The sequence below is a fragment of the Malus domestica genome, chromosome 06 (assembly GCF_042453785.1).
Source record: "Malus domestica chromosome 06, GDT2T_hap1".
In the NCBI taxonomy this organism is placed as follows: domain Eukaryota; kingdom Viridiplantae; phylum Streptophyta; class Magnoliopsida; order Rosales; family Rosaceae; genus Malus; species Malus domestica.
The window spans coordinates 6,253,242-6,278,228 of record NC_091666.1 but is presented as its reverse complement, the minus strand read 5'-3'; the positions used below and the strand labels follow the sequence as shown (position 1 = coordinate 6,278,228).

The window sequence follows — 24,987 nt, the reverse complement described above, 5'->3', positions numbered from 1 at the left end:
TTGGCACCTTATACAGAATTTTAAATTGACTCTAAACATATTACCTCCACTAAATCATTCTTGAGTTGATCATATAAGATAGAGCATATCGATCAGGATCTTGAAATAAAAATAAAAAACGGATATTGACCAATCAGAATTCATTGATTAACACTTTGTTTCGTACCAAAATACACGGATATCTATTGATGCTGGTCATTAAAACTGTATCAGCAACAATAGTGAAAGACATATTTATATCCTGTTGAGGAATCAAGTCCATTTATTCTTGACACTGATGAGACTGTGAGAGGAAGGAAACCTTTCGGCTTTTGCTGCTTTATCAAAGTGTTGGAATGGATGCTTGTCACATCTTTTCAAAGTTTCTGGTGATGAGGAAATTCCAAAAGATATATTGGGTCAAAGTCCCTCTTAATCTTTCAAAATGCTTGCGCCTTTTTCTATCTTATTCTGCATGCTCTCCCCTAGAACACAAGAACCAGAACTTTGGGGCTACTTCTTATTGGGACGCTCAAAAGATTTTATATAGAAATATATATATATATATATATATATATATATATATATATGTATATGTTTGTTTACCCGTTTAGACAGGCCCTTTAAGGAAAGAGATTTTCATTTTTTGAAAAAAAAAATAGGGATTAGTTGTGAGACTCGTTCTACATTGAACTTCAATGATTCAACCCATTTATTTTATAAGTCTCGATTCATAAATCATTTTTACAAAAATTCAATTCGATCAAAAATCATTTGTCTATTTAATTATCACAATGAAATTTCATTGTTTTTTATAGAATAAACAAAGTGTTTGTCAATTTCTTTGAACTCAATTAGATGTCTCATATATTTCCGATTTGGCCAATATTTTGCAAGAATGATCTAAGAAGTGCAACTTGAAAAATAGACAGTTCGGATCATTAAAATTCGATGTAATGTAGACCCCACAAGGATCCCATTAAAAAAAAGTAGAAATCTCTTCCTTTAAAAGCCTTCCATGTATATATGTGTGTGTGTGCGCGTGTGTATGTATATATATACACACACACTGTGTAGTGTACATGTGTGTGCATTAGAGACACAGAGAGAGAGAGAGAGAGAGGGGAAGGGTTTAAAGGTAATTTTAAAACTTGGTGCATGGCTTTCACTAAAGGTATGGGTTCTCACATTTCAATCTTTAGTGAAAGAATCAAGCAATAGACCATTGCCCCAAATGCATATTTAAACCCTTCACACCCAGCTGTCCCATGGAAGCCAAAGCACTTAAACTTATCGTATGTTGTAGCACAAAAAGCATGGCCACCACCACCAGCCAAACTACAGCACCCAGAAACAGCACCACTGCTGCTGCCTCCATTTGCTTCTCCAAGTATCTTCATTCGCTGTCCCAAACACCCCACAGGCTTAGGAGGAGAATGCTTGCCACATGGACCCCTGACGAAGAGCTGAACCAAGTGAGGCAAAGGTCAGGGGCAGACATGAAAAGGAAACTCAAGTGGTATGATTTGATGGCCCTCGGCGTTGGAGGAATGCTTGGTGTTGGAGTCTTTGTCACAACTGGACCTGTCGCCCACCAGACGGCTGGCCCTTCCGTCTTCATTTCCTATATCGTAGCTGGAATGTCAGCCCTCCTTTCTTCCTTGTGTTACGCTGAATTCTCTGTCCAAATCCCAGTTGCAGGTGGTGCCTTTAGTTATCTCCGATTGACCTTCGGTACGTACATACGTATGAAAATTTATTTAATTAGCCTACTTACTAGCTAAATATATAAATATATTCTTCAGTTTCTTCTTTTTTAATTACTTTCATTTGTATAATGAAGGAGAATTTGTGGGTTACTTTGCTGGGGCTAATATACTTATGGAGTACGTATTGTCGAACGCCGCTGTTGCCAGAAGTTTTACTGAGTATTTATCCTCTACATTTGGAGAAAATGATCCAAGGACATGGAGAGTAGAAGTGAATGGTTTGGTAAAGGGATATGATATGTTGGACTTCCCAGCTGTTGCTCTTGTTCTTCTTCTCACTCTCTGCCTTTGCCATAGGTTACATGATCTTCCTGCCTATAATTTTTTTCCCTTCCTTCTACTATATATTATATTTTACTTTCCTATTTTCATAATTTGTGTGACCAACATTTTGCAACTGGCAAGAACTTTTTTAGAGTATTTTACACTACAGAAAGTCCAAATATTTATCACTTACCAACTTTTTTTTTTTAGTATATTACCATTGCATATTGAATATTGATAATAATTTCTCAAGTGTTTTTTTTTTTTTTTTTTGGGTTCTCAAGTGATGGTATCTTTAATTTGTTTGAGTGGATCATGAAAACGATGGGTGATTTATATTAATTTCTTTTTTTGGATTAATAATGCAGCACAAAGGAAAGCTCCCTGTTGAACTTAATTATGACAGTCTTCCATGTGGTTTTCTTTGGATTTATTATAATTGCTGGTTTCTGCAATGGGACTTCCAAAAACTTGGTGAAGCCTAAAGGAATTGCTCCTTATGGTGTTAGAGGTGTTCTTGATGGGGCAGCTAGGGTTTACTTCAGCTATATCGGCTATGACTCGGCTTCAACCATGGCGGAAGAGATCCAAAGCCCTTTGACGAGCTTGCCAATTGGAATCGTTGGTTCCGTAGTCATCACCTCTGTGCTTTATTGCCTCATGGCCTTGTCCTTGTGTTTGATGGTTCCTTACAACAAGGTAACAATTTTTGTTAAAAATGAGTACTATACGCAAGTGGTGGATTAGCCCTGGTGGATAGGGCTTTTATCTTCAATCCGAATTTCAAATTCTCCCTCCTTTTAGTCTAACTTAGATTAGTATTTTTTCTGTATTTCTAATGAATGATCTGGAATTAATCGTTAAAATGCATGGATTGATAGATAACAGAAAAAGTGACATTTTCAACGGCATTCAAAGAAATTGGTTGGGGATGGGCAAGCAATGTGGTAGGGGCAGGTGCAAGCTTGGGGATTGTCGCTTCACTTTTGGTAGCAATGTTAGGCCAAGCAAGATACCTTTGTGTCATTGGAAGGGCCCGGCTGGTGCCCTCATGGTTAGCCAAGGTCCATCCTTCAACTGGCACTCCATTGAATGCCACCCTTTTCTTGGGTAATTTAGTAAACCTTTGACTATATTCCCCGTAGGCGTTTAATAACTGTCACGCATACGGGAGAGTTCAACTCTTTATATACTTACAAGTACTGATCTTGAATTGATTTTTAAGTGTTGAAAATGCACCCCTTTGATCATACAAGATTAGGAACGGTTAAAGAAAAAAATAGAGTAGAAAACCGAGCAAACTGATGAATATCCTTTTCTCTCCTAAATATGATGCAGGACTTTGCACAGCATCAATTGCGCTCTTCACCGACCTCGAAATAGTAATGGAAATGATCTCTATCGGCACGCTCTTGGTGTTCTACCTTGTGGCGAATGCTCTCATTTACCGGCGATACGTGATCATTAGCAACAACCCTCCATTTCAAACTCTCTTGTTCCTCTTCCTCCTCTCATCAAGTGCTATTGGCTTTTCCATGTCATGGAAGTTTCATCAACAATGGTGGGGGCTACCGCTTTTCGGGGTGTCCACAGTCACCATCATTGCCTTCTTCAACTACGCAATTCCTTGCGTTCGCCATCAGATAGGGTGGTCGATGCCATTCATGCCATGGCCTGCTGCACTGTCCATCTTCCTTAATGTGTTCCTCATGACGACACTGAAAAAGTTCTCGTTCGAAAGGTTTGCAATATGGGCATGTTTCATAACGCTGTTCTATTTGTTGTATGGTGTTCACTCAACCTATCAGGCAGAGGAGATGGGGAGTGGTGAGGATGAAGTGAATCCAAGCTCAGCTGTGCAACAAACTAAGCTAGACAATATGCAAGTACTTTGACTAAATTATGTAATATCTTCTTTCTTCTTTGTTTCTATTTTTTTGCTTCCTATAGCAGTTTTTGTGGTATTTAAGTTTGGGTTTAGGAGTTCCAATCAAGCAAAAAGGAATTCCAATGAAACAAAATAGCAAAGTTAATTCTGTATGACATTGCCATATTAAAACAAAGAGTAATGGAAAACCAAAGTGCTGTCTATGTGTGTTGAGAGATTCTCGGACAGGAGCTTCCGTGACACGTCATTCGCCTGCAACTGGTTCCCAGACCAGCCTATTTTGGAGGAGTTGAATGAAGGTGGGATCACCTTGTCTGTGTCTTGAGTGGATTATGACATACATAGTGAAGCCCCTACCCAAGAATAGGGAAGCCAATACCCAAGCATAGGGAAGCCCCTACCCAAGAATTGTTTTTTGGGAACTTTAACGAAAAGCACCCGATACTGTTCACTTTAACGAAAAACCACATTTTTACACTAAAAAGTCAATCCTGGTACTATTCACTTTACTCTTTATTTTGTCCTTATCATTAAAACTCAAAGTTTTCAAGCCCTTTTCATTAGTTTTCCCTTATTTTTTCAAAGCAAGGATATATATGCTGTACTTTTTTTTTTTCTGCGGTTTTCCATTTTTGCTTCATCTGTAACTATCATCACAGAAACTCTTAATGGGAGCGGAAAAAAGATGATTGGGGTCACCAAGCAAGTAAATGGTGGACACTAAACTAAAATAATATCATGGTCCAAGGAAAAGAAAGGGGGGAATTATGACCTCTAGGACAAAAAGTCAACTTTCCATGTTTTAATCATTTTTAATGTATTATTTATCTTCTTCAACTCTCAAAATCCCTCACTCTTAACAACAAAATCCTAACCAATGAAACTACAAACACATCAATTGAGAAAAATTATTTTGGGTTTTTATCACAAATGGTCTCTGAAATTAACCATCACCATCAAGATTGGTCCCTGAAATTAAAAACCAATTAATGTAGTCCCTAAAAATAGGTGTCGCAAATCAATGTGGTCCTTCCATCACAATTCTGTTAAAAATTTTGTTAAATGTGATGTGGCCCCACAAGATTTATGGGTTTTTATCACAAATGGTCCATAAAATTGACTCACACTATCAAGATGGTCCTTGAAATTGACCCACACCATCAATATGGTCCTTGAAATTGAAAATCAATCAATGTAGCCCTTGATCTGTCGCAAATCATTATGATCCTTCCATCACAATTCTGTAAAAAAAAAAATTGTTATGTGCTGATGTGGGTTTAATAATTGATTAAAAAATTTGTCTAAATACCTTCTTGCATTGGAATTTTTTTTTATAGTAGGGCCTACTCCAAAGAGAGCTCTCTTCCATAAATTTTCAAAGGCACAAGGTTAACCAAGGCCTAAGAGGGGGTGTGGAAATAGTTTTCAACCAACAATGGACGCATCTCGATTATAACCTCATTATCTCAAGGCAACCTCGTTGTTCTTTACATTACCAGACCACCAGGGAAGTGTCGAACAAGCTCTCCAAGATAGTTTGTGAGGATGTTGATCACCTAAATGTTAACGGTGATGTCCCAGAAGTCATTGCCAATGGACCAAGCCGTCACCAAAAGTGATCTCGATCCAGGTTCAATTAGGCGAATGGTGTTGAAGTGTGTAAAGATGAGTGTATTGAGATTTTTTTTAGAGAATAGAGAGTGAAGGTGGTATAGAAATGTGGACTGGAATTGGAGGACTAGGTTTTTTGGGCTGACAATTTTTTTTTAACTATTAAATTATTAAGCCTATTTGTAATTTATTTTAATTTAATTAGACTTGTGTGACTCATTTATGTATCACATCAGCACATAACAGAATTTTTGACAGAAAGAATTACATTGATTTGAGACACTTACTTGAAGGACTACATTGATCAATTTTCAATTTTATGGGCCATTTTGATGTCATGGATCAATTTCAAATACCATAGTGTGAGGAAAAATTCACTTATGTGGCCCATTTATGTGCCACATCAACACTTAACAGATTTCTTAACATAATTGTGACGGAATGACCACATTGATTTTCGACACCTATTTTCAGGGACTATATTGATTGATTTTCAATTTCAGAGATCATCTTGATTGTTAGGGTCAATTTCAGGGACTATTTGGATTAAAAACCCAATTATTTTTTACAAATGAAACATAAAATCGACGTTTCAGAAACTTCACAGAATGTAAGACTTCATACTTTTCATTGTTTTAGTAATTTCAACGACATTGGAAATTATTTAAGCCTGCTTTTGCTTCCAAAATACATGCGTTATTTAAGCTATAAGCTCGTGTTATTTAAGCTTTTCTAATGTACTTGTGGATATTTATGGGTTCTGATAACTCTGTTTGCGATTCTCCAAATGCCTGCTTAGGAAGCAAAAGCAGGCTTACGGGAACCCAGGAATAGCTTAAATAACTTTTCTATTTTATACTACAAGTCATAGAAGTCAGATCATGCAGACACAAGAGCTAGAGTCTACTCAGTTTGATAGGAGGCCTTTCTTTCTTCCCAAATACCTACTTGTGATTATCCAGGGTGAATCGCAGGGTTCCAGTAAAAGCTCCAATCAAAGAGGTACTACCTTCAAAGCAACTCCAGCATGGGAGCCCTCCCCCTAGGCTATTCACTATTCAATCCACCCAATGAACAGTAACTGCCCTTAATAAACAGTAACAGTCTTTTGCATCTCCACTCCTACACTGAATAGCTCTGGCAATTGGCAATAAAATATTACTATTTTTTTATTTATAAAATAATACAAAATAATTTTATTTGTAATATCAGATAAGATTTTTAATCATTATCTGAAAAGACAATTATTGGTGATGGATTTCCGATAAGATTTTTAATTGTTCTCTTTGCCCCACGTGTCATTATCTGAAAATACAATTATTGGTGATGGATTTCCGATAAGATATTTAACCAATCACGTCGCGCCACGTGTCACAATCTGTTTACAATCTTTGAGGATAGATTTCAATAAGATTTTTAACGAATAACGGCATGCCACGTGGCATTATCTACAACCTAATCATTTCTGAATCCTCCATATAATCCACCATCCATCCTCACAAATCTCACACCAATTTTCTCAATATCTCTATCATTTTTCATAGTTTCTGCTTCCTTCTTCACCAAAATCAAAATCTATATCATTATTCATAGTTTCTGCTTCCTTCTTACAATGTCTTCTTCTTCCTCAAGGATGATGTGGGAAATTGATCAGCAAGAGGAAGAATTGTTTAACCAATCAGAAGGAATGTCCAATCTCCAAGTGGCCCAAAATAAAATGGAAGATGATGAGGAGCGTAGAAGGAGAGATGACGAAGTAAGAATGGCCAGAACCTCACATTCCCGTTGGGTCATCCAAGCTGTGGCTCAAATCTGCAGGCCCAGTTGTTCCGCAAACCTTGATAGAAGCATGCAACGATAAGGTACGAAACTCTTGGACGATTATTTTGTCCGTAACAATGCATTCCCTGATACGTACTTTAGACGTCGCTATAGAATGGAACAACATTTGTTCAACAAAATCATGATTGCCGTTTGCAACTATGATTCTTACTTTATGCAAAAGAAGGATGCTTTTGGTGCTATGGGTCTCCTTCCTAAACAAAAAATTATTGTTGCCTTGCGGATGCTTGCATATGGAGCATCTGCAGACCAAGTGGACGAGATAGCGAGAATGGGGAAATCAACCATCCTTGAGTCCCTGATGAGGTTTTGCGGAGCAATCTAATCTATCTACACTGCAAAAAACCTCCGGAAACCTACTGAGATGGACTTGCAACGGCTTCTGAAGAAGGGCGAGATGCGAGGTTTTCCTAGGATGATTGGAAGCATCGATTGTATGCACTAGACATGGAAAAACTGTCCAAGTGCATGGCAAGGCACTTATAGGGATAGAAAATGAGCAAAAAATATCATTTGGGAGGTGGTGGCATCTTTTGATACATGGATTTGGCACGCATTTTTCGGGATTCTAGGAGCTCAAAATGACCTCAATGTCCTTGTCCAATCCCTAATGTTCAACAAAGTCCTGTAAGGAAAGGCACTAAAAGTCACGTACTGGGTCAACGGACGTCAGTACGACAGGCCATACTACCTAGCAGATAGCATTTACCCAACGTGGTCAACGTTTGTCAAAACAATGCCACGACCACGAAGTGCAAAGGAAAAACATTTTGCAAGCTGTCAAGAGGGGTGCAGGAAGGATGTGGAACGTTGTTTTGGTATCCTCCAAGCTCGATGGGCGATTGTCAGGGGTGCTGCCAGAATGTTTGATGTAGAGTCGCTTCGATCCATCATGATGATGTGCATCATTCTTCACAACATGATTGTGGAAGATGAGTACGATTATGATGTCATTGATGAATATGAGCCAGACACGATGAACAATTCCAAAACACAAATATATTATGCTCATGACGCCACTGAAGAACCCGTGCAACATGAGCCATTAGAAAGGGATGGACGTTACAATGAAAGACTCATTCAATGATATAATGCACTTCAAATGCCATATATGCACAATGCCCAGCAAATTGACTTGATAGAGCACCAGTGACAATTGAAACAAGCTCAAGATACTTAAGTTCATTTAGTGTGTTTGTTTTTATTTGGTGTGTTTATTTAATTTTATTTGGTGTGTTTTTTTTAGTTCATTTAGTGAGTTTTTTTTTTATTTGGTATGTTTATGTAATTTTATTTGGTGTGTTTATGTCATTTGAATAAAGATTCTTTTAGTATAAATAAATTACCAAATTAAATAAATTTACTCTCACTTTAAATAAAGTACTAAATTCAATAAATTGGAAACAACATAAAGTACTCTATTCAATAAATAATAAATTACAACCCAAAGTACTTTATTCATCATCACTTAACCAATTTGTGGTGCTAAGATGATTTTCTCTTGTTGTGCTAGGACCATCTCCTCTTGCTTTCGCTTCTCTTGCGCGTCTCCTTTGCACAACATCCTCTTTCTCCGACTTCCAAAAATATTTAGAATTTGGAGATTTCCCTTCTAAAGGCTTGTTCATAATGTCACTATCTCATTGAGCCATTCTTTCTTCTCTAACAGGTTTCCTTTCTTGGCTAAGTAGCTCTCTTTCTCTCTCATTAGCTTAAAATGCTCTCTGAACAGCTACAACTTTTGCCTCCTCTCTAGCCTTATCAGCCTCAAATTTCACCATTTCCCGCGCCAAAGTCAATTCACCTTGGCGAGCAAGTTCTTCCATGTACTTTGCATAATCATTCTTGGAAGCACTCCCTTTTCTCTTTGAAGCCTTCTTACCTTGAGGCCTAATTGGATAACGGGTCGAACCCGTCGCTTGTTCAGGGAAGGGCGTTTCAAGCACTTCTTCTGCATCATCTTCATGAATATGCGAGCCATGATCGGGTGTAGAGTGTAGATGGGTGCTATTCATAAAAACTTCTGGACCGACAGGCACAACTTTGAATTTAGGACAATTTTTAACAATATTCCAACATTCCCACCGGGTGAATGATTTATTTTTGGTTTTGGTTTTGGCACTATACCAAGCTTGTGCTTGAAGTTCCTACACAATACGGGAGAAGAAATAATTATAATGAAAGTAGGTAACAAATAAATAATACAAACAAATAATTATAATCAAATTAGATAACAAATAAATAATACAAACAAATAATTATAATCAAATTAGGTAACAAATAAATAATACAAACAAATAATTGTAATCAAAGTAGCTAACAAATTAATAAATTGTTACCTGATCTGCTAAATTTTCCCCACTTCGAATATTACCACTAGCTTGTGTCAAGGCGTCTCTCCACGTACTAAACGATTGGCTAAGTAATTTCCAACGACTGGACATCGATTCTTTGGTTCTTTTCCCACCCATTTTCTCAAGAAAATTGGTATGAATAAGACTCCACATTTCTCACAACTGCATCTCATTACCCGTAACCGAATTATGACTAACTTCAACCCAGCTAGTACACAACGCAACATCTTCAAAAAGCGACCAATTCGTACCTGCATCAGTAGTCATTTTGTTGAAAAAAAATTGGATTGAAACTTTGAGAGAAAGATAGGAATGTGTTGAAAGTAGTTGAGAAAATATGAAATTGTGGTGTAAGGTAGATGATAATGAGAAGGTATTTATAGAAAAGTAAAAACAATTTTTTTTAAAATTTTTCAAATTTTTTTTCGGATTTTTTACAATTTTTTTTAAATTTTTATTCAACTAATTAATCTCTGCCGTTGGATTTTTAAAAAAAATTGAATTCCAACACTCCAGATTGTGCCATGTGGCACAACGGTAACTTTTCTTAATTTTAAAACTAATTTTTTTTTATAAAGGATAATAATTATCAATCGTTGATCTCAGATCCAATGGTTGATATTAAATAAGATTTTTTTTTTACCGTTGCAAATCGGACTGTCAACATTATCTAGCCGTTGAGATCCAATGGACCGTGGGAAGCCACGTGGCTTCCCAACGGTAACTTTGCGAAACTGCAACGCGAGCCCCAGTCACTGAAAACATGTCGGGTGACATGCCCCTCGCACACTGGTGAGATGCACGCGCCTAACAGAAAAAAAATGGGCCGACGCCTGGATGACATCAACTCTGCGTCAGACCCAGTTCAGGCTCGCAGGCTGACAATTCCTCACAGGCCTGGTGCTCAGGCCTGCACTGTCCCTCGGGCTCTCACATGCTGGAGTCGATAGGCCGGGCTCTAGGGCCCTGTTTGCTGGCCTATCCCCCAAGCAACAACCCACCGTGGAGTTGCTCTCAATGGATTAGTTTGATCCAAATCTTGATGAGATTATCCGCGTGCTTTATTTTTCTTTTCCATTTTGATGAGCTTATCGAGTGTATTAAGACTATTTTTAATTAAAAAGCAAATGTGTAGTGTATTAAGTATGTTGGGTTATTCAACAATATATCATAGAGGCTGAAATGCTTATGTGAGTCCTTCCGACTCGAAATGGTGGAGTGCCGTATGTCGGAAATGTTAATGTAATAAGCCTTACAAGAATGTATGAAACAACAATTTGAGAGTGAAAACAACTTAAACTTGTCTTCGGGGCTTTAGCTTTTCATTCCATTTTGTAAACCGTTGTATGGTACATCTTTCCCAGCCTTTCTCTATCCTTCTTCTCTATTTGGTTATCAAGTGAAAGTTAAGACATGGGAAATGTCCAACCATTCGAAATTTCGGGTTTCAAATTGCGTCGGGCCAAGTAAGTTGAGTTTCAAATTGGGCACCTTCATATTATTACCATAAACCCTACATGATGTAGGTTAAGCTTGATTTGATTTGTAAATGCACTTTTGAGTTCGGTTGTAAAAGGACCGTGCACCGAACGATCCTAAAGGACCTAAATCGAACCTAAATCGATCCGGTGGTTGCCTTTAGTTTTATAGAACCTAAATCGAACCTAAATCGAACCTAAATAATTTACATTTTACATGCAACACAATTAAAAACTTGGTGGAGTTACAGTTATATGCGGAAGCGGATCTATGGCACTATTCTTTTTTACACAAGTTTTTGTGAAATACAATGTATTTTGACAAACCGAACTATCTATATATCTTCTGCAAAAGATAGACAAATTCAAAACCATTAAAACATTCATTTGTAGTAAAAAAAATAGACAAGCATGGGTGTACAATGAAATCTTAAACATTAAATCTGACGGTCATATGATTTCAGATTTGGATGGTTTTTTATAAACATGGTTTGAGGGAAGGCCTAAAAGATTGACATTTTGGATTGTTGAAATACATTACGAAGTGTACCCCACAAAAACTTGTGTCAAAAGTTGAGTAAAAAAAATGTTGTCACGAATCCGTCCCATATATATATATTGTGTGTGTGTGTGTGAAACGAATGGAAAACATTGCAGAAACAAACCAAATGGAAATGAGTGTTTTAGGGCTGATTGATTAGCTTGCAAGCAACGATATAATACAAGAGAAACAAATGAAATTTCTTTAATATTAGTTAGCATCAGAAAACACATCCCTCTGTCTCAACACATCTCTGTCTCAGGTGTACTTCACCTATCTATCAGTATCTGATCGAAACACAAAAACCATTTCACTGATGGAGGATTAAATGAAGGCCTTCTGCAAGAGATACCCCAAGAGTTTTACATCACAATCTTCGTAGCCAAAACCGACTTCTATAACGCTCGATTTGGCTGATAGGTCACAAAATCCCACAAATCTACCAACTTACATGTTCAGAACCGTGAATCAGTGAATCAATGTACAAGTTTCAAAAGAAATCTACCATAGTTTCTCATCACCCTACATATCTGAGTTCTTGTTAAGACCAGAGCAATCTCTTTCTTCTTCAAGGCACACATCCTACCATATATATTTTTATAGTTCTTACTCTCATTTTCCTACACAGTACAAAACATAAATCCTAAATCATTCATTAATCTTGAAAGCAAACTTTACATAAACGAGCCTCCGCTCTGCTGCTCAGATCACTCCATCTACGAATCGTCAAGCGAGACGACCTTCTTCTTCTTCTTCTTGGTTTCCCACAACGCATTCACACAAGCATCCACCATCTGCTTCTGCGATTCCATTACCAGCTGATTTTGCTTCATCTCCATCTTCATTCTCATCTTCGCCATCTCCCCGGCCATCTCCATCTTCCTCTTCTCCATCTTCACAAACACTTCTCCCAAAAACTCTATCGAAGACGCCATCGCTTCAATCGGATCATCCGTCCCTTTCCCAGATGAACTCCCACCTAAATCTTCCATACCGACGCCATTAGAATGCAAACTCCCTTTGAATTTCTGATTAAATCTGCTCCCTGAACCAACTCCATTGCTGCCACTACGCTTCGAGATAAGCTTGGGATTAAACTTGTCGTTACTTTTACCGTAACTCTTGCTCCTAAAATCTGAAGGCCAGAAATTCCTATCCCCCAATGATTTTACAGGAAACCCACTACCACCATCACTTCCTCGACTACCATATCGATCAAAACCAGCTGAAAGTCCTGAATTCGGACCTCGAACAAGATTTTTGACCCGAAACCCACCTCCGAATCCGGAACCTTTTGAGGTTGTCCCATATGGGTCACTCAAATTTGGATCAGAATCAGCTAAATACCTGAAACTTTCATCATTTCTGGCCCGAAACCCACCTCCATATTCAACAGCGATGCGGTTTTCCGGATCTGGGTTGGACCCGAAAACCAAAGGAGAGTCGCATTCCAAGTCGATCATAGGCTGAAACAGATCAAAGGAGGAAAAAAAGGGTGCCGGACCTGGATGAGTGGAAGCGCGCTCTTTCTCAGTCCGAAAGCGCCTCCGGAGCTTCTCCATCTTGTGACGGCACTGTATGGCGGTCTTGGGGGGAGAGACGAGGGGGCATTGGTCGTTGACGGAGGACGCAACGGAGTCCCAGTCGGCAGATTTGAGGTTGGATCGGCCGAGAGCTAACCATCGGTCCTTGTAGAGGGAGATGAGGGCGTGGGACTCGTCGTGGGTCCAGCAGGGTGGTGGGAACTTGCGGGGTTTGGGTTCGGTGGGTGAGGCCATGGTGGGTATGAGTGTGGGTTCGGGTGTAGGATAAGGAGGAGGAAGAGGGAGGGGTGTAGGTTAGGAGAGGAATGATGGAGGAGGTGGTGGTTGTGGAGGTCATTGTAGTATTAATTTGGGGGGAGAGAGGGTGGGTGTGATTGGGTAATGCTAATGTGCGCAGGTGGAAGCAGGATGCAGTCTCTGTCGAGGGGCTACTCCGCCTACTGGGTGAGCCAGCCAGCCCACTACTGTCTAGTGCATAGGCGGTGGTGCCTCTCTCTCTCTCTCTCTCTCTCTCTCTGACTTTAAACCACCTCTTTCTGCTCACTCCTCTCTCTCACTTGAATTAGTTTGGGCCTTGAGCTGGGCCTGAAAAAGCAGTAAGATTTGAAATTAGGAGGTTAAAAAGACAAAAAATAGGGATTGAACCCGACGTGAATCGAACACGCAACCTTCTGATCTGGAGTCAGACGCGCTACCATTGCGCCACGGATCCGATGCTGATAGTTCCTTGCACATCCTAATATATACTAGTTCCGTGGGATGAAAATCCTCTTCCAACCCTCCTTGTAAGAATCTTAGAGATCAATTCATCTCAACCGTTCATCATGCAATCAGATTTCATTAGGTACTATTTATATTCAATTTTAAATAAAAAAATCAAAATAATTTCTAGCCTCAAGATGACTAATGAACGAATAGGATAAACTGATCCTTAGGATCCTCACCAATAAGGATTCGGATAGGATCCTATTCCATTTCTCTATTATAGTAATTTCCCTTGTTTTGGGTGAATGTTCTTGTAGTATTTTGTTTCCTTTTGCAATAATGCAATTGTAAATGAATAATGCTATGGAGACCAAATTTGCAAATTAAATGATGTGTCACCAATAAGAAATAAGCACATAAATCAATATTACGTAATAATCTAATCATCAACTTCCACATCATTTGATTTATAATTTAAAATTTTGGTCTCTCTAACATTACTCATTTTAAACTATCATAGCCAACGTTTAGAATAATTCAAACTAAGGTGAAAGTTGGCGGGCGCATTTTATTATCAACTGCCTAGTCTACACGTGTATATTTGCTTCCTTTAATACAAATAGGTTTGAGATTTTGATACGAGTTTTTGGTACGTTAACTACAATGGAATATGAAGTTACTCAACTTCTCCCCAATGAGCTCCAAAGTTTGCATACCCCCTCACTGAAGGAATACAAATGGACGTTGTATCTTTCGAACTATGCTACTGAAGGGCACAAGGTACAAGTAGAAGCCATTTTTTTCAATACAAGCTAGGGTTAACTGGTAACCGGAACCGGAATCCCATCTCCAGTATTCATGTCAATTCTTAATTTCAGATTGTGCCCTTTTTGTCATAAACACCATCCTGCTTCATGTGTCAATTTTTGCCAAGAATGGTTGCAGCTAGTCATTTATTTGCCATGCTCGACATAACAATTTACGTGATAACATAACACACTACGATCACTAGAAAAGAAGAAAATATTTCTCAGATTTTACAAGTAAGAACATAAAATTATCTCCAAGAAGCAACAAATCGATGAAGTTATAAAAGCTTACGCTGCAGAATTGCCATTGACCTGAATATCATTGTTAGATTGGGTAAACATTCAAAATAGTCCCTGAGATTTGCATGATCAATAGAATTGGTCCCTGAGATTGAAAATCAATAGAAATAGTCCCTGACATTGTCCACCATCCATGATTTTGGTCTTTCCGTTAAAAACTTTTTGGGCAATTTTCAAAGCTTCGTAACTCAATCGATTCTTAACCAAATTCGACCCATAATATATCAAAATGAAGATAAGAAAGTGTAGAACAAGATTATACCTATTTGGAAGCCCAATGATTGCCGGAGATGACCGGAAAATAGTCTGAAAGGTGACTGGTCCGCGGGAAAACTGGAAAACTCGCTGAAAACTGGGTAAATTTTAAACGTTCATAACTTCTTCAATACTCAACAAAATCGAGTGATTCAAAAACGAAAATCATACTTCTCGATGAGACGAAGAGAATGACATCTTTCTTGACTGATAACTCGCCGTGGTTTGGCTGGAAAACTGCTCGAAAGTGGCTAACTTGAAAATGGTTAGCCACTTTCGAGCCGTTGTCCGACCAAACCACGACAAGTTAGCCTTCGAAAAATATACCATTCTCTTCATCTCGTCAAGTAGTATGATTTTCGTTTTTGAATCACTCGATTTCGTTGAATATTGAAGAAGTTATGAACGTTTTCCTGCGAGTTTTCCAGTTTTCCCACGGACCAGTCACCTTTCAGGCTATTTTCCGGCCATCTCCAGCAACCATCGGGCTTCCAAATATGTATAATCTTGTTCTACACTTTCCTATCTTCATTTTGATATATTATGGGTCGAATTTGGTTAAGAAACGATTGAGTTATAAAGCTTTGAAAATTGCTCAAAGAGTGTTTAACGGAAGGACCAAAATCATGGATAGTGGACAATCTCAGGGACCATTTCTATTGATCATGCAAATCTCAAGGACTATTTTGGATGTTTACCCTTGTTAGATTTTAACCTGTCATTCCTCGACCAATATGTTATCCAACTGACCCATGTGACGAAAAACCCTGCATGACGCACAGCTCCGATAATGGGGGATCTGTGCCCCCATCCTGCTAATTATTGTCTGTCTACTAGGTTTGTTATGAGGGTTAAGAACTTCACACAATTTGACAAGCTCTTTTGGGTCCATTGGATTGTCTCCGGTAGCCCCAGCAGCACTAAGGAAACCAATAGTTTTCTCTACTCTCTCTGCAAATTCCATGTACCTATCCTCGGCCAGGTAAAATTTACTCAGCAGAATAAACCTCGTCAATGTGTATGCTTATTACTCAAGTATTTTTTCACACCAACAATTTCTACTAGGGCACGAGAATAGAGAATCTGGGTCACGTAAAAATGGTAGCCAAGGACACAAGAGAGCTTTAATTATACAAGGACCAAATCTTGGCAATCTGTTGCACGCTCCAGAACATGAAGAGTGTAACTGACAACATTTTAGACTACTGATATGGTGCTTGACGTGTATGTAGCTTTCTGGGTCAGATGGAGATGCAAGATGCCTACAAGTGCTGGCTAATTGCCAGATAGCCAAAAGATATGTTGCAAGTGTTCCAACATGAAAATCATATAACAGATACCTGTTTCCTTGCTCACTATGCTCTACAAAGTCCAGATTCCAATCTGAGACTCTCTGCATGGCAGCACACCCACCAGTGGCAAATGCTCTAAGGAGATTCAGTGTGCCAACAGATTGGAGGTACGCTCTGAGTAACCTTTGTGGATCAGGTCTTTTAGATTTCTCATCAAAAGCATCACCGTTGACATTGTTTCTCTGATAACTTGGGAGTTTCACGCCATCTCTAACCTCAAATGGTTCAGACCTAGGCTTTGCAAACTGGCCGGCCACTCTTCCAACCTGTCATGTAAAGCAAATATCAGATTCTGTAAGTGACGTTGCATATGCTGGATTATCGGGGCCTGTCTAGTGACAGAACCCAAAGTTAAACATAGTGAAGCAACTTAGAATTTGGCCATCATGTGAAGGGTTGGACGTAACGTAAGTAATAAGATAAAGGTCGTACCCAGTGCACAAGGCTCCCGCTTTACGCAGGGTCTGGGAGAGGTGAATGTCGGCTAGCCTTACCCCCATTTATGGAGAGGCTGCTCCCAAGTCTCGAACCCGAGACCTACCGCTCATGGACGAAGGCACTTGCCATCGCACCAAGTGCGACCTCTAACGTAAGTAATAAGATACTTATATTAAATCAAGTAGAGGCCTTCTCCATACACAAACAAGCAGAAACTACCTGATCAACTGAGTCTGAGGGAAGTTCAACTTGCCTGGTGTTCCTTTTTCAAGTAAGTGTATGGGAGATAGAAACCGGAAATGCCTCCTTTCAAAAACTACTATGCATGAGACAAACAGCACAAAAACAAATCAGTAGTTCAAGGAAATGCCAAAACAATGTTACAGTAGAATTCTTGGACCATATATTAGATCCAGTGGCAAGTTTCCTCATAAAAACAAAATAAGACAACCTAAACATAGGCTTTCCATGTTATTAGAAGTAGGAAACTGGGAATGTGGGTTTGCACAAGGGAGTGACATCCTAGCAAACACAGTACTAGTTTCTAATGACAAGGCTAGTCGCAATCAAAATCCTCGGTGTTGAACAAGTTTCCTCATAAATATCCTGTGCTTACAACAAATTATACAATGAATTGCCAAATGAAAAAAATTAAACCCAACAACAATATTCAAATGACAAAATCGTAAGCTAAATAATCACTGCAATGTTACACCAATGAATACATTAGATATGTATTATGATGACTGCTAATCTTCATAACAGGGTTGGATACTTGGCATCAAGAAAGTCTCTGAGAGTGCGAGCAGCTTTCTGACCGCCCATTAGTTCCGCTAGCTTCTCCACCGGCATAAGAGCAAGTTCTGCCAAGCTCTTACACCCATCCATTATGGCCCTGTAATTTGAATCTGTAACACCTGGGAGTCGTCTCAAAAACTCCACCGCAGATGTATTGTAGTTTTCAGCCCTGAAAATTTACAGCACCCCCTCAGATTTACATTATGAGTAAGAAGTTATGAACAAGCAAACCAAAGCTCAAGTAACAACGAGGCATTCCATGGTCAGGTCAGTGACTCAGTATTTGACAGGGAACGACTGATGTGGTTCTACTAATACAAGTCCCTCTCACGGAACACGTATCACTGGTGACTAAATGTTTTTATCACCATAAATATGCACTGATGATTTTATTTTTATTGAATGAAAAAATGCATAAGGAGGGCCCTGTGTAGACCACGTGCTATGCTAAAAAAGAGTTAGTTCTCCCTATGCCTATTCTAGGAGTATGAAAGATTTGACTACAAGCTTAAGAAGCTACAATTACAACATGCAAAAACGAGTTGCATCTCACCTCACATCATCCTCCACAATTCCATCTTCAGAGGGTACACCAACTCTAGTTGCTTTGCTCTCGTCAGGTTCATCCTGATTTGCCTTAAGAGTAGCAAATATGTCAGCAGTAGCATGCAGACTGCGGGACCAAATGATTCGCAACCGGGGGAAGTGTAGAACAAGCAACGACAGCTTAGATATAATACTATTTGGTGTGACATCATCACCAATATCACTTGCGGACTGCAACCAAATATCCAGCAACATATACCATCTTAGCATTAGGCCGACCAAGTAAACAATCTCTAAAGATATGATTCAGATTTACCTGAAAGGAGAAACTTTTATCCTGTGAAAATTCAATCAGGAGAACAGGTATTCTATAGTATCGAACCATTGTTTCCACTTGGTGATAAAGACGACCTGATGTGAAACTCATAAAGAGATCTTGGATACTCTTTCTCTCCACACATATCAGTGGAGAAAGGATATAATCCCCAACTTCCAAAGTTACGGGTATTATGCGCATGCCTTTCTGGTGAAGAACATTTGGAAGGCTGCTCATGAACTCCCTCATATCCACTATGACCTGAAAGATTGAGAAGTCTTAACAAACACTGGCCTTCTAGTAAAGGAGATACAAAACATAACACATGATCAAGAATGCACCTGCATTTCCTTCTCAGCAACCTTTCTTCCCCCCGCTTTTCTGGTTAAAGAATTTTGGGATGACAAAGCTTGTGGTTCTTGGGAAGAATTCAATCCCAAGCAGTTCCCATCCTGATGTCAAATTGAGGAGAGACCCGCACAGATATAGAAACATAAGTATCGCACAGATATCGACTGTAATATTCAAAATTCATTAAATGATTCAAGACACATTGTTAAAAAATGTTATACCGACAGACAAGTGCCCACCGGGAAATCAGCCTTTAAGTACCACATATTCAACCCAGTAGTGTATGCTTAAATGATTATAGCCAAAAGAACAAATACATAAAACATACATGCAGCTACGTATTAAAAAGAAGAAACTACTCTTCCTTGTATACTCGGGAGTAGCTTAAAGAAATCGTAATAGAGCAGTAGTTCATACGGTCCATGCAGAACGCTAAAGGTCGAGCACTAAGAAATAAGTATATAGAAATCCTAAACAATTTTCATAAGCTCTGTTTGGTTTACTGAATCTATTCACATTTCCAGTTGTGAGTCTTAATTATAATACCGCAATATTAATACCAGAAACGGAATGTAAACATTGACATAAATACCAGTACATTTGCAACAAACAGTCCCAAAGAAGATTCTCCATAGGAAAAAAAAAATCAAACCTGATCAACTGGTATCATCATTAGTGACTTCTGCCTAATCAAAGATTCAAACGCTCCATTTTCCCTTCTTATACTCGCCTCAAACTTTTGCACCTCAGAAGAATCTTCATAGAAAATAAAATAAACTTTCAACTTCTTTGAGGGGTTCTCAGCTTTATGAACTTCAATTTCTCTGACAAAAGTCATATCTGGGTGGTAAACAATGATAATAGAGGGTCTCAAAATGTCCAGTATAGGCTGACCACTTTCTAGAGCATAAAAGTGAACTGGAGGTAGTGGCTTAGCATTTATTGTTCCAGTTGAATCCGCTACTCCAGTATGCTTCCTCAACACCCCTTCATCTACAGGGTCAATCTGGCATGTAGGTTCAGTAGAATCAGCAGTCACCACCTGATTTAGTTCATATTCTTGTCCTTCATCCTCCGAATCCGGTATAACAAGATCATCAGGTATGACTTCTTTTTTATCATTAGTACTGGCTTTATCATCAGGTATGACTTCTTTTTTATCATTAGTACTGGCTTTAGTCCCCAAACATTTAACCTTGGCAAGGCTGTTTTTGGTCCTCACTTTTCCCCTACCCTTTCCACGTCCTTTGCCACTAACAAGAAGAGGAGGATCAGCTCCAACATCATCATCTTTTTCGGCTTTCCTTTGAATTTCTGACGATGAAGCCAAAAGCACATCATGTTCCTGGTTGTTTATGCGGCCAGCTTCTGCGTTCTGTGGGGATTTTGAAGGAACTACTTTTCCCTTTCCCCTTCCCTTTCCATGTCCTCTACCACTAACAAGAAGCTGATGATCATCTCCAACAGCATCATCTTTTTTAGCTCGCTTTCTAATTTCAGCAGCTGCAGCCAAAAGGGCATCGTGTTCCTGCTTGTTTACGCTGCTAGCTTCTGCATTCTGTGGGGGTGCTACGTGAACAACTCCATCTAGAACCCCAAAACCTTTGGGATTCTTTGATTTCTTTTTATACCGTGTACGCAAGTCACGGAGCTCTCCCTTTCCTAGCAAGTAGTTTTCCCATTCCTCCCGCATGACCTTCACAAGAAAATACACCATCAATTGGTTGATAAGCTTTTTATATAAGCTTATGCATAATTGATTCTGAAAAGCCAATTGATATTTAAATAATAGAAAACAGAAATACAACCTTAGACCGCTTAAAGAGTTACAGAAAATGTGTGGAACTATATAATTAACGATATCCTTGCACAACAATGCCCAGAAACCTATTCACAAATGCACTTTCCTTAAGAACGAAATGTCTTAACATACAAGTTATAATTTCATCGAAATTAACATGAGCTTGTGTATTTGAAGATTTACGTTAAAGTTAAACCTCTAAACAATCAAATCAAGACCATGATTGCATATCCTTTGTGTTGATTCTCAAAATACTAGCACCTATTTATCAAGAAGACCAAGCAAGCATGTCGAACAAGCAAAAATCCCACTTAATCAGCAAAAGTGTCTGAGATCACCACAATTGCAAGTCTCCAGATTTCATTTATTGGACAGTTTATATACAGTACAAGTCCAAAGAAACAAAGTTAACCTAACACTTCAAAATGAACATAAAAAATTAAAAAATTACGGGAAACCTTCTGTGGTCCGTTGGTGATGAAATCTTCAAGCTGCATGCATGAACGTTCATCTTTGCATGCCACTAGAACAATACCACTATAATCGTCATCACCTTCAACCAAAAGTTCCTCTCTTGACGAAGCCTGTTGCCTTTCCTCTTCTATCTCTTCAAGAACCTCCTGGAATTAAATTGACACATTGAAATGTTGATAAAATTATTTTATCAACTTCACTACCATCCCTATGGCCATTCTAACTGAAACAATAGAATTAAATGAGACAACTGACATAAGAAAGAAAATTAGGGTTCAATCACAACTATTAGGTGTTATGGTACATTGATCAGCCAGGCTATGCATTCATGAAAGACGAATAACAATATGACAACATAGAAATGGGAACTCACTCACTCACACGTAAAACCTTCCACTTTGGTGCCTCCTCTAAAACTTCATCTAAAACTATCCTACTACTTGTACTGGTCGACGACGTGCCTCCAACTGTTACATATGCAAATAAGAAAAATTCAAAAAACACTATATAAAAACTGAATAACACCACACAGAGTAATAATTCCTCACCTTGCTCATTATCATCATCCCCTTTCAGTTTTCTTTTCTTGCCTTTCGAACTCTTACTCTTATCACTTAATTTCACACCATCCGATGTCACAAACCGATACACCCTTTTCTTTGAATACTCAAATATCTTATAGCTCGACTCTGCAAATATCCAGACTGATCGAAAATTCTCTGACACGCGTAGCGTATCCAAGTATTTCAAATAAGTTACCGCATCATATCTACCGAAACAAGAACATTTCATTAATCGATTTCCACTACTGACCCAAAATGTATTTCTCCGAAAACTAAAGCTAAAACAAAATCTCAAATACTAGTTGAATCATATCGGCCTTATCAATCAAAAACACAAACCCAATGCAAGTACCTGACAAGATAATCCAAGAGCTTTCTAAGAGTCTTTAAATCGGAGACGAGCTGCTTAGTCTTCTTCCCCAAGGTATGCCAAATGGGGTCCAATTGCCTCCTCACAATCTCATCAAACGACTTAAACAACCCGTTCTCCACCGTCAAATCCTCCACATCAACCTTATTGGTCTTCCTCATCTCCTTCAAGCAAGCATCCATCACCTCAATTATCGCCTTCTGAATTCCCACCATGTGTTTGGTCATTGGCACCCGTATATCCACCACCTCCGGCGGCTGCCTTTCCAGCTCCTGCGACACATCCACATGGAACCTCGGCCAGAGGTGCATCTTCCGGAGGTACAAGCACTTCATAATCCTCTCCGCCTTGGCAAACCCAGAAACCATGGAATGGGGTTTGTCAGAAAACGCGCGAACAAACGCCGTTTTGTTGAGGGAGCGGAAAATCCGGACGATAAATGCTTCCGTGGAGGTTTCGGTGAGGGAATGAACGGTGGGGATGATGATTCCAGCGATTTGGGAGGTGGGTAATTTGCTGGTGAGGAGGTCGACGATGAGGATGCGGGGAGTGATGAAGAAGACATTGGAGGAGGTGTATAGGGAGTGGCGGTGGTGGGAGGGGAGGTCGGCGGAGATTTCGGGGACGGGGTTGGGGTGGAAGTGGTGGAGGAGTTGGGATTTGAAGAAAGGTTGGTGGGGGGAGAGGATGAGGAGGGTGCCCTGAGAAGGAGTGTGGAGGAGGAGGAGGGCGGCGATGAGTCTGGGGAGGGAGAGACCGGAGGAGAGAACGACGAGGCCGCTGCCGTTTTGAGGATCGTCGAGGAGTTCGGTTATGATGTGCTCGTGGAATTGGACCATTTCGGGAGAGAGAGAGAGAGAGAGAGAGAGAGAGAGAGAGAGAGAGAGAGGAGTCGGGAGAGTGGAGGGAGACCAAAACCAAGTTTTGAGAGGGTTTTTCAGGGTCACGGACTCACGGGGGAGTTCGTATGCAACCGTTTGGAGGGGGTTTTGACCGTTTGGGTGGTTAATGTTAGTTACCAAATTACCATTAAGGAGATAGATAATTCATAAGAAATCACCAGTGTATTTCTCTCGTTACGTGACAAGTCATGTGATAAGCTATATAAGATGATCGATGAATAAAGAGATTTGAATTATGGGTTTATATGTGATGAAATATACTTTATGACCATTTCGTTCATTTCGTTATAGTTAATTCAGACATATTCGGCTATTCCACATGTATACTGTTTATACCATATTTAGGACCTCGTATTTAGATATAGTACAAATACTCAGGGGATCTAAATGTAATTATATGATAAAGGAATGGGCAAATATATAATAAGTGAGGAGTCCTTATTCTATAAAAGGACCCCTCACCCTCACAATTAGGGGAGGCCAACTCTTAGGCCTGAAACCCTCTCACATCCCCTTTCATATTACAGAGGCTCTCTCCCTCACTTCTCAGAGAAATACAATACAATCAGTGTGGACGTAGCCCAAACCTTGGGGTGAACCACGATACATCTTGTGTTATTTACATTACTTGCAGATTCACGGTCGGATTTACGTTGTTCCAAGACTTCCGATTTTGTGCATCAACATTTGGCGCCGTTTGTGGGAATCGACACGAAAAGTTATGTCGGTTCTTTCTCAATTTTTCACCTCCGCCGTGAATCTGCAAAATCACAAAAACCCAAAAACAGAAAACACCCAAATCTCATTTCAGAGATACCACAGTTTTTCCAATCACTTCCTAGAAAAACCCAGAAACATAAAAAATCCATATCTGAAACACAATACTCTCTTTCTCTCTCCAAATATGCAAAAATCCAAGGCAGAATACACAACTCTCGTCTGTCCGCATGAAAAATCGAAGATCGATCAAGAACCCAGAGATATAATCTTCATCATCTGCAAATGCATCCGCTGCATCAATTTCATCGTCTTCTTCACCACCTCTATCTGGGAAGCGGAGCAGAGATCCTGAAGATGAGGTTTACCTCGACAGTTCCCACTCTCACGAGCGTTATCCCAGCGAGATTATGGCATCTAGTTTAAGTGAGGTTTACATCTTGGGTCAGGTCAAAGGAGTCAAGCATGGCGAAGAAATCCCGAAAACGGCGTCGGCTCAGCCGCCACAGAAGCAGAATCCCAAGCCCCAAGCTTCGGATCTCGGAAACACGAACTGGATGAACCCGGAAACGAAACGAGTTCCCAAGCTGAGCAAATAGACGGATCCGAACCGGACTGCCGGTTTCTCCGTCGGATCGTCGTCGTGCATAGCCTTGCCGCTTCCAAGCTTTCTGCCTCTGCCATCATTTTTTCTCCAAAAAGGGCGCTGACACAAGCATCGAAGCTGTGGCAAGCGAGCTGCTGAAGCTTTTGCGTTTGAATTTGTAGTTGGGTCGGCTAGTCCATTAGACCTCTACGACGTTCGTCTCACGGCTTCCTCACGTCTTTCCCAAAGGGACGGCAATAGAGATTTCCAGTGCTACCAAGATCGCTGCCCTCACAGATAACCTTTCCTAGGCCATTTCCTAAAGACCAATAATTCCCAGGGGTAGATCTATGAAAACACGGAGTCAACCATCGACATTCCCTACGACGACGTCGTCGTGATCTAGCCGGGGAAGACTCCCGACGAGCCGTCCA

General features: G+C 39.6%; 3 protein-coding genes and 1 non-coding gene across 5 annotated transcripts; 1 reads left to right on the top strand and 3 right to left on the bottom strand.

Annotated features, from left to right (window-relative positions):
• Positions 1-1,115: 1,115 nt before the first annotated feature.
• LOC103436964 (cationic amino acid transporter 6, chloroplastic-like) lies at positions 1,116-4,093 on the top strand. The gene is made up of 5 exons (XM_070823417.1): positions 1,116-1,713; positions 1,823-2,045; positions 2,381-2,711; positions 2,894-3,122; positions 3,351-4,093. Exons 1-5 carry the CDS (start codon positions 1,248-1,250, stop codon positions 3,905-3,907), a joined length of 1,806 nt encoding a protein of 601 aa, XP_070679518.1. The 5' UTR covers positions 1,116-1,247; the 3' UTR covers positions 3,908-4,093.
• Positions 4,094-12,442: 8,349 nt separating this feature from the next.
• LOC103437041 (protein FIP2-like) lies at positions 12,443-13,504 on the bottom strand. The gene has a single exon (XM_008375504.3). The coding sequence runs from the start codon at positions 13,502-13,504 to the stop codon at positions 12,443-12,445; it is 1,062 nt and encodes a 353-aa protein (XP_008373726.3).
• A 406-nt stretch (positions 13,505-13,910) lies between these two features.
• TRNAW-CCA (transfer RNA tryptophan (anticodon CCA)) lies at positions 13,911-13,982 on the bottom strand. Its single transcript has one exon. It is a non-coding gene; the product is annotated as a tRNA-Trp (tRNA).
• A 3,704-nt stretch (positions 13,983-17,686) lies between these two features.
• LOC103428186 (DNA repair endonuclease UVH1) lies at positions 17,687-23,285 on the bottom strand. 2 transcript variants are annotated; one of them, XM_070823416.1, is made up of 10 exons: positions 22,331-23,285; positions 21,964-22,184; positions 21,797-21,882; positions 21,400-21,561; positions 20,284-20,836; positions 19,793-20,241; positions 19,131-19,241; positions 18,790-19,050; positions 18,481-18,704; positions 17,687-18,096 (listed from the first exon to the last, which is right to left on the bottom strand). In XM_070823416.1, exons 1-10 carry the CDS (start codon positions 23,185-23,187, stop codon positions 17,886-17,888), a joined length of 3,135 nt encoding a protein of 1,044 aa, XP_070679517.1. In that variant the 5' UTR covers positions 23,188-23,285; the 3' UTR covers positions 17,687-17,885. The 2 variants fall into 2 exon arrangements, with proteins under 2 accessions (XP_070679517.1, XP_008364502.3); XM_008366280.4 differs by having other exon boundaries at positions 19,793-20,836.
• Positions 23,286-24,987: the final 1,702 nt, after the last annotated feature.

Bases quoted from the DNA above. Each gene is read 5' to 3' on its own strand.
- LOC103436964 (XM_070823417.1), top strand. From the start codon at position 1,248: ATGGAAGCCAAAGCACTTAAACTTATCGTATGTTGTAGCACAAAAAGC. The intron at 1,714-1,822 runs GTACGTACATAC...TGTATAATGAAG, and splicing joins TTATCTCCGATTGACCTTCG to GAGAATTTGTGGGTTACTTT. The intron at 2,712-2,893 runs GTAACAATTTTT...ATGGATTGATAG, and splicing joins TGATGGTTCCTTACAACAAG to ATAACAGAAAAAGTGACATT.
- LOC103437041 (XM_008375504.3), bottom strand. From the start codon at position 13,504: ATGGCCTCACCCACCGAACCCAAACCCCGCAAGTTCCCACCACCCTGC.
- LOC103428186 (XM_008366280.4), bottom strand. From the start codon at position 23,187: ATGGTCCAATTCCACGAGCACATCATAACCGAACTCCTCGACGATCCT. The intron at 22,185-22,330 runs GTACTTGCATTG...TTGTTTCGGTAG, and splicing joins CTCTTGGATTATCTTGTCAG to ATATGATGCGGTAACTTATT. The intron at 18,705-18,789 runs GTAAATCTGAAT...ATTTGGTTGCAG, and splicing joins ATAAAAGTTTCTCCTTTCAG to TCCGCAAGTGATATTGGTGA.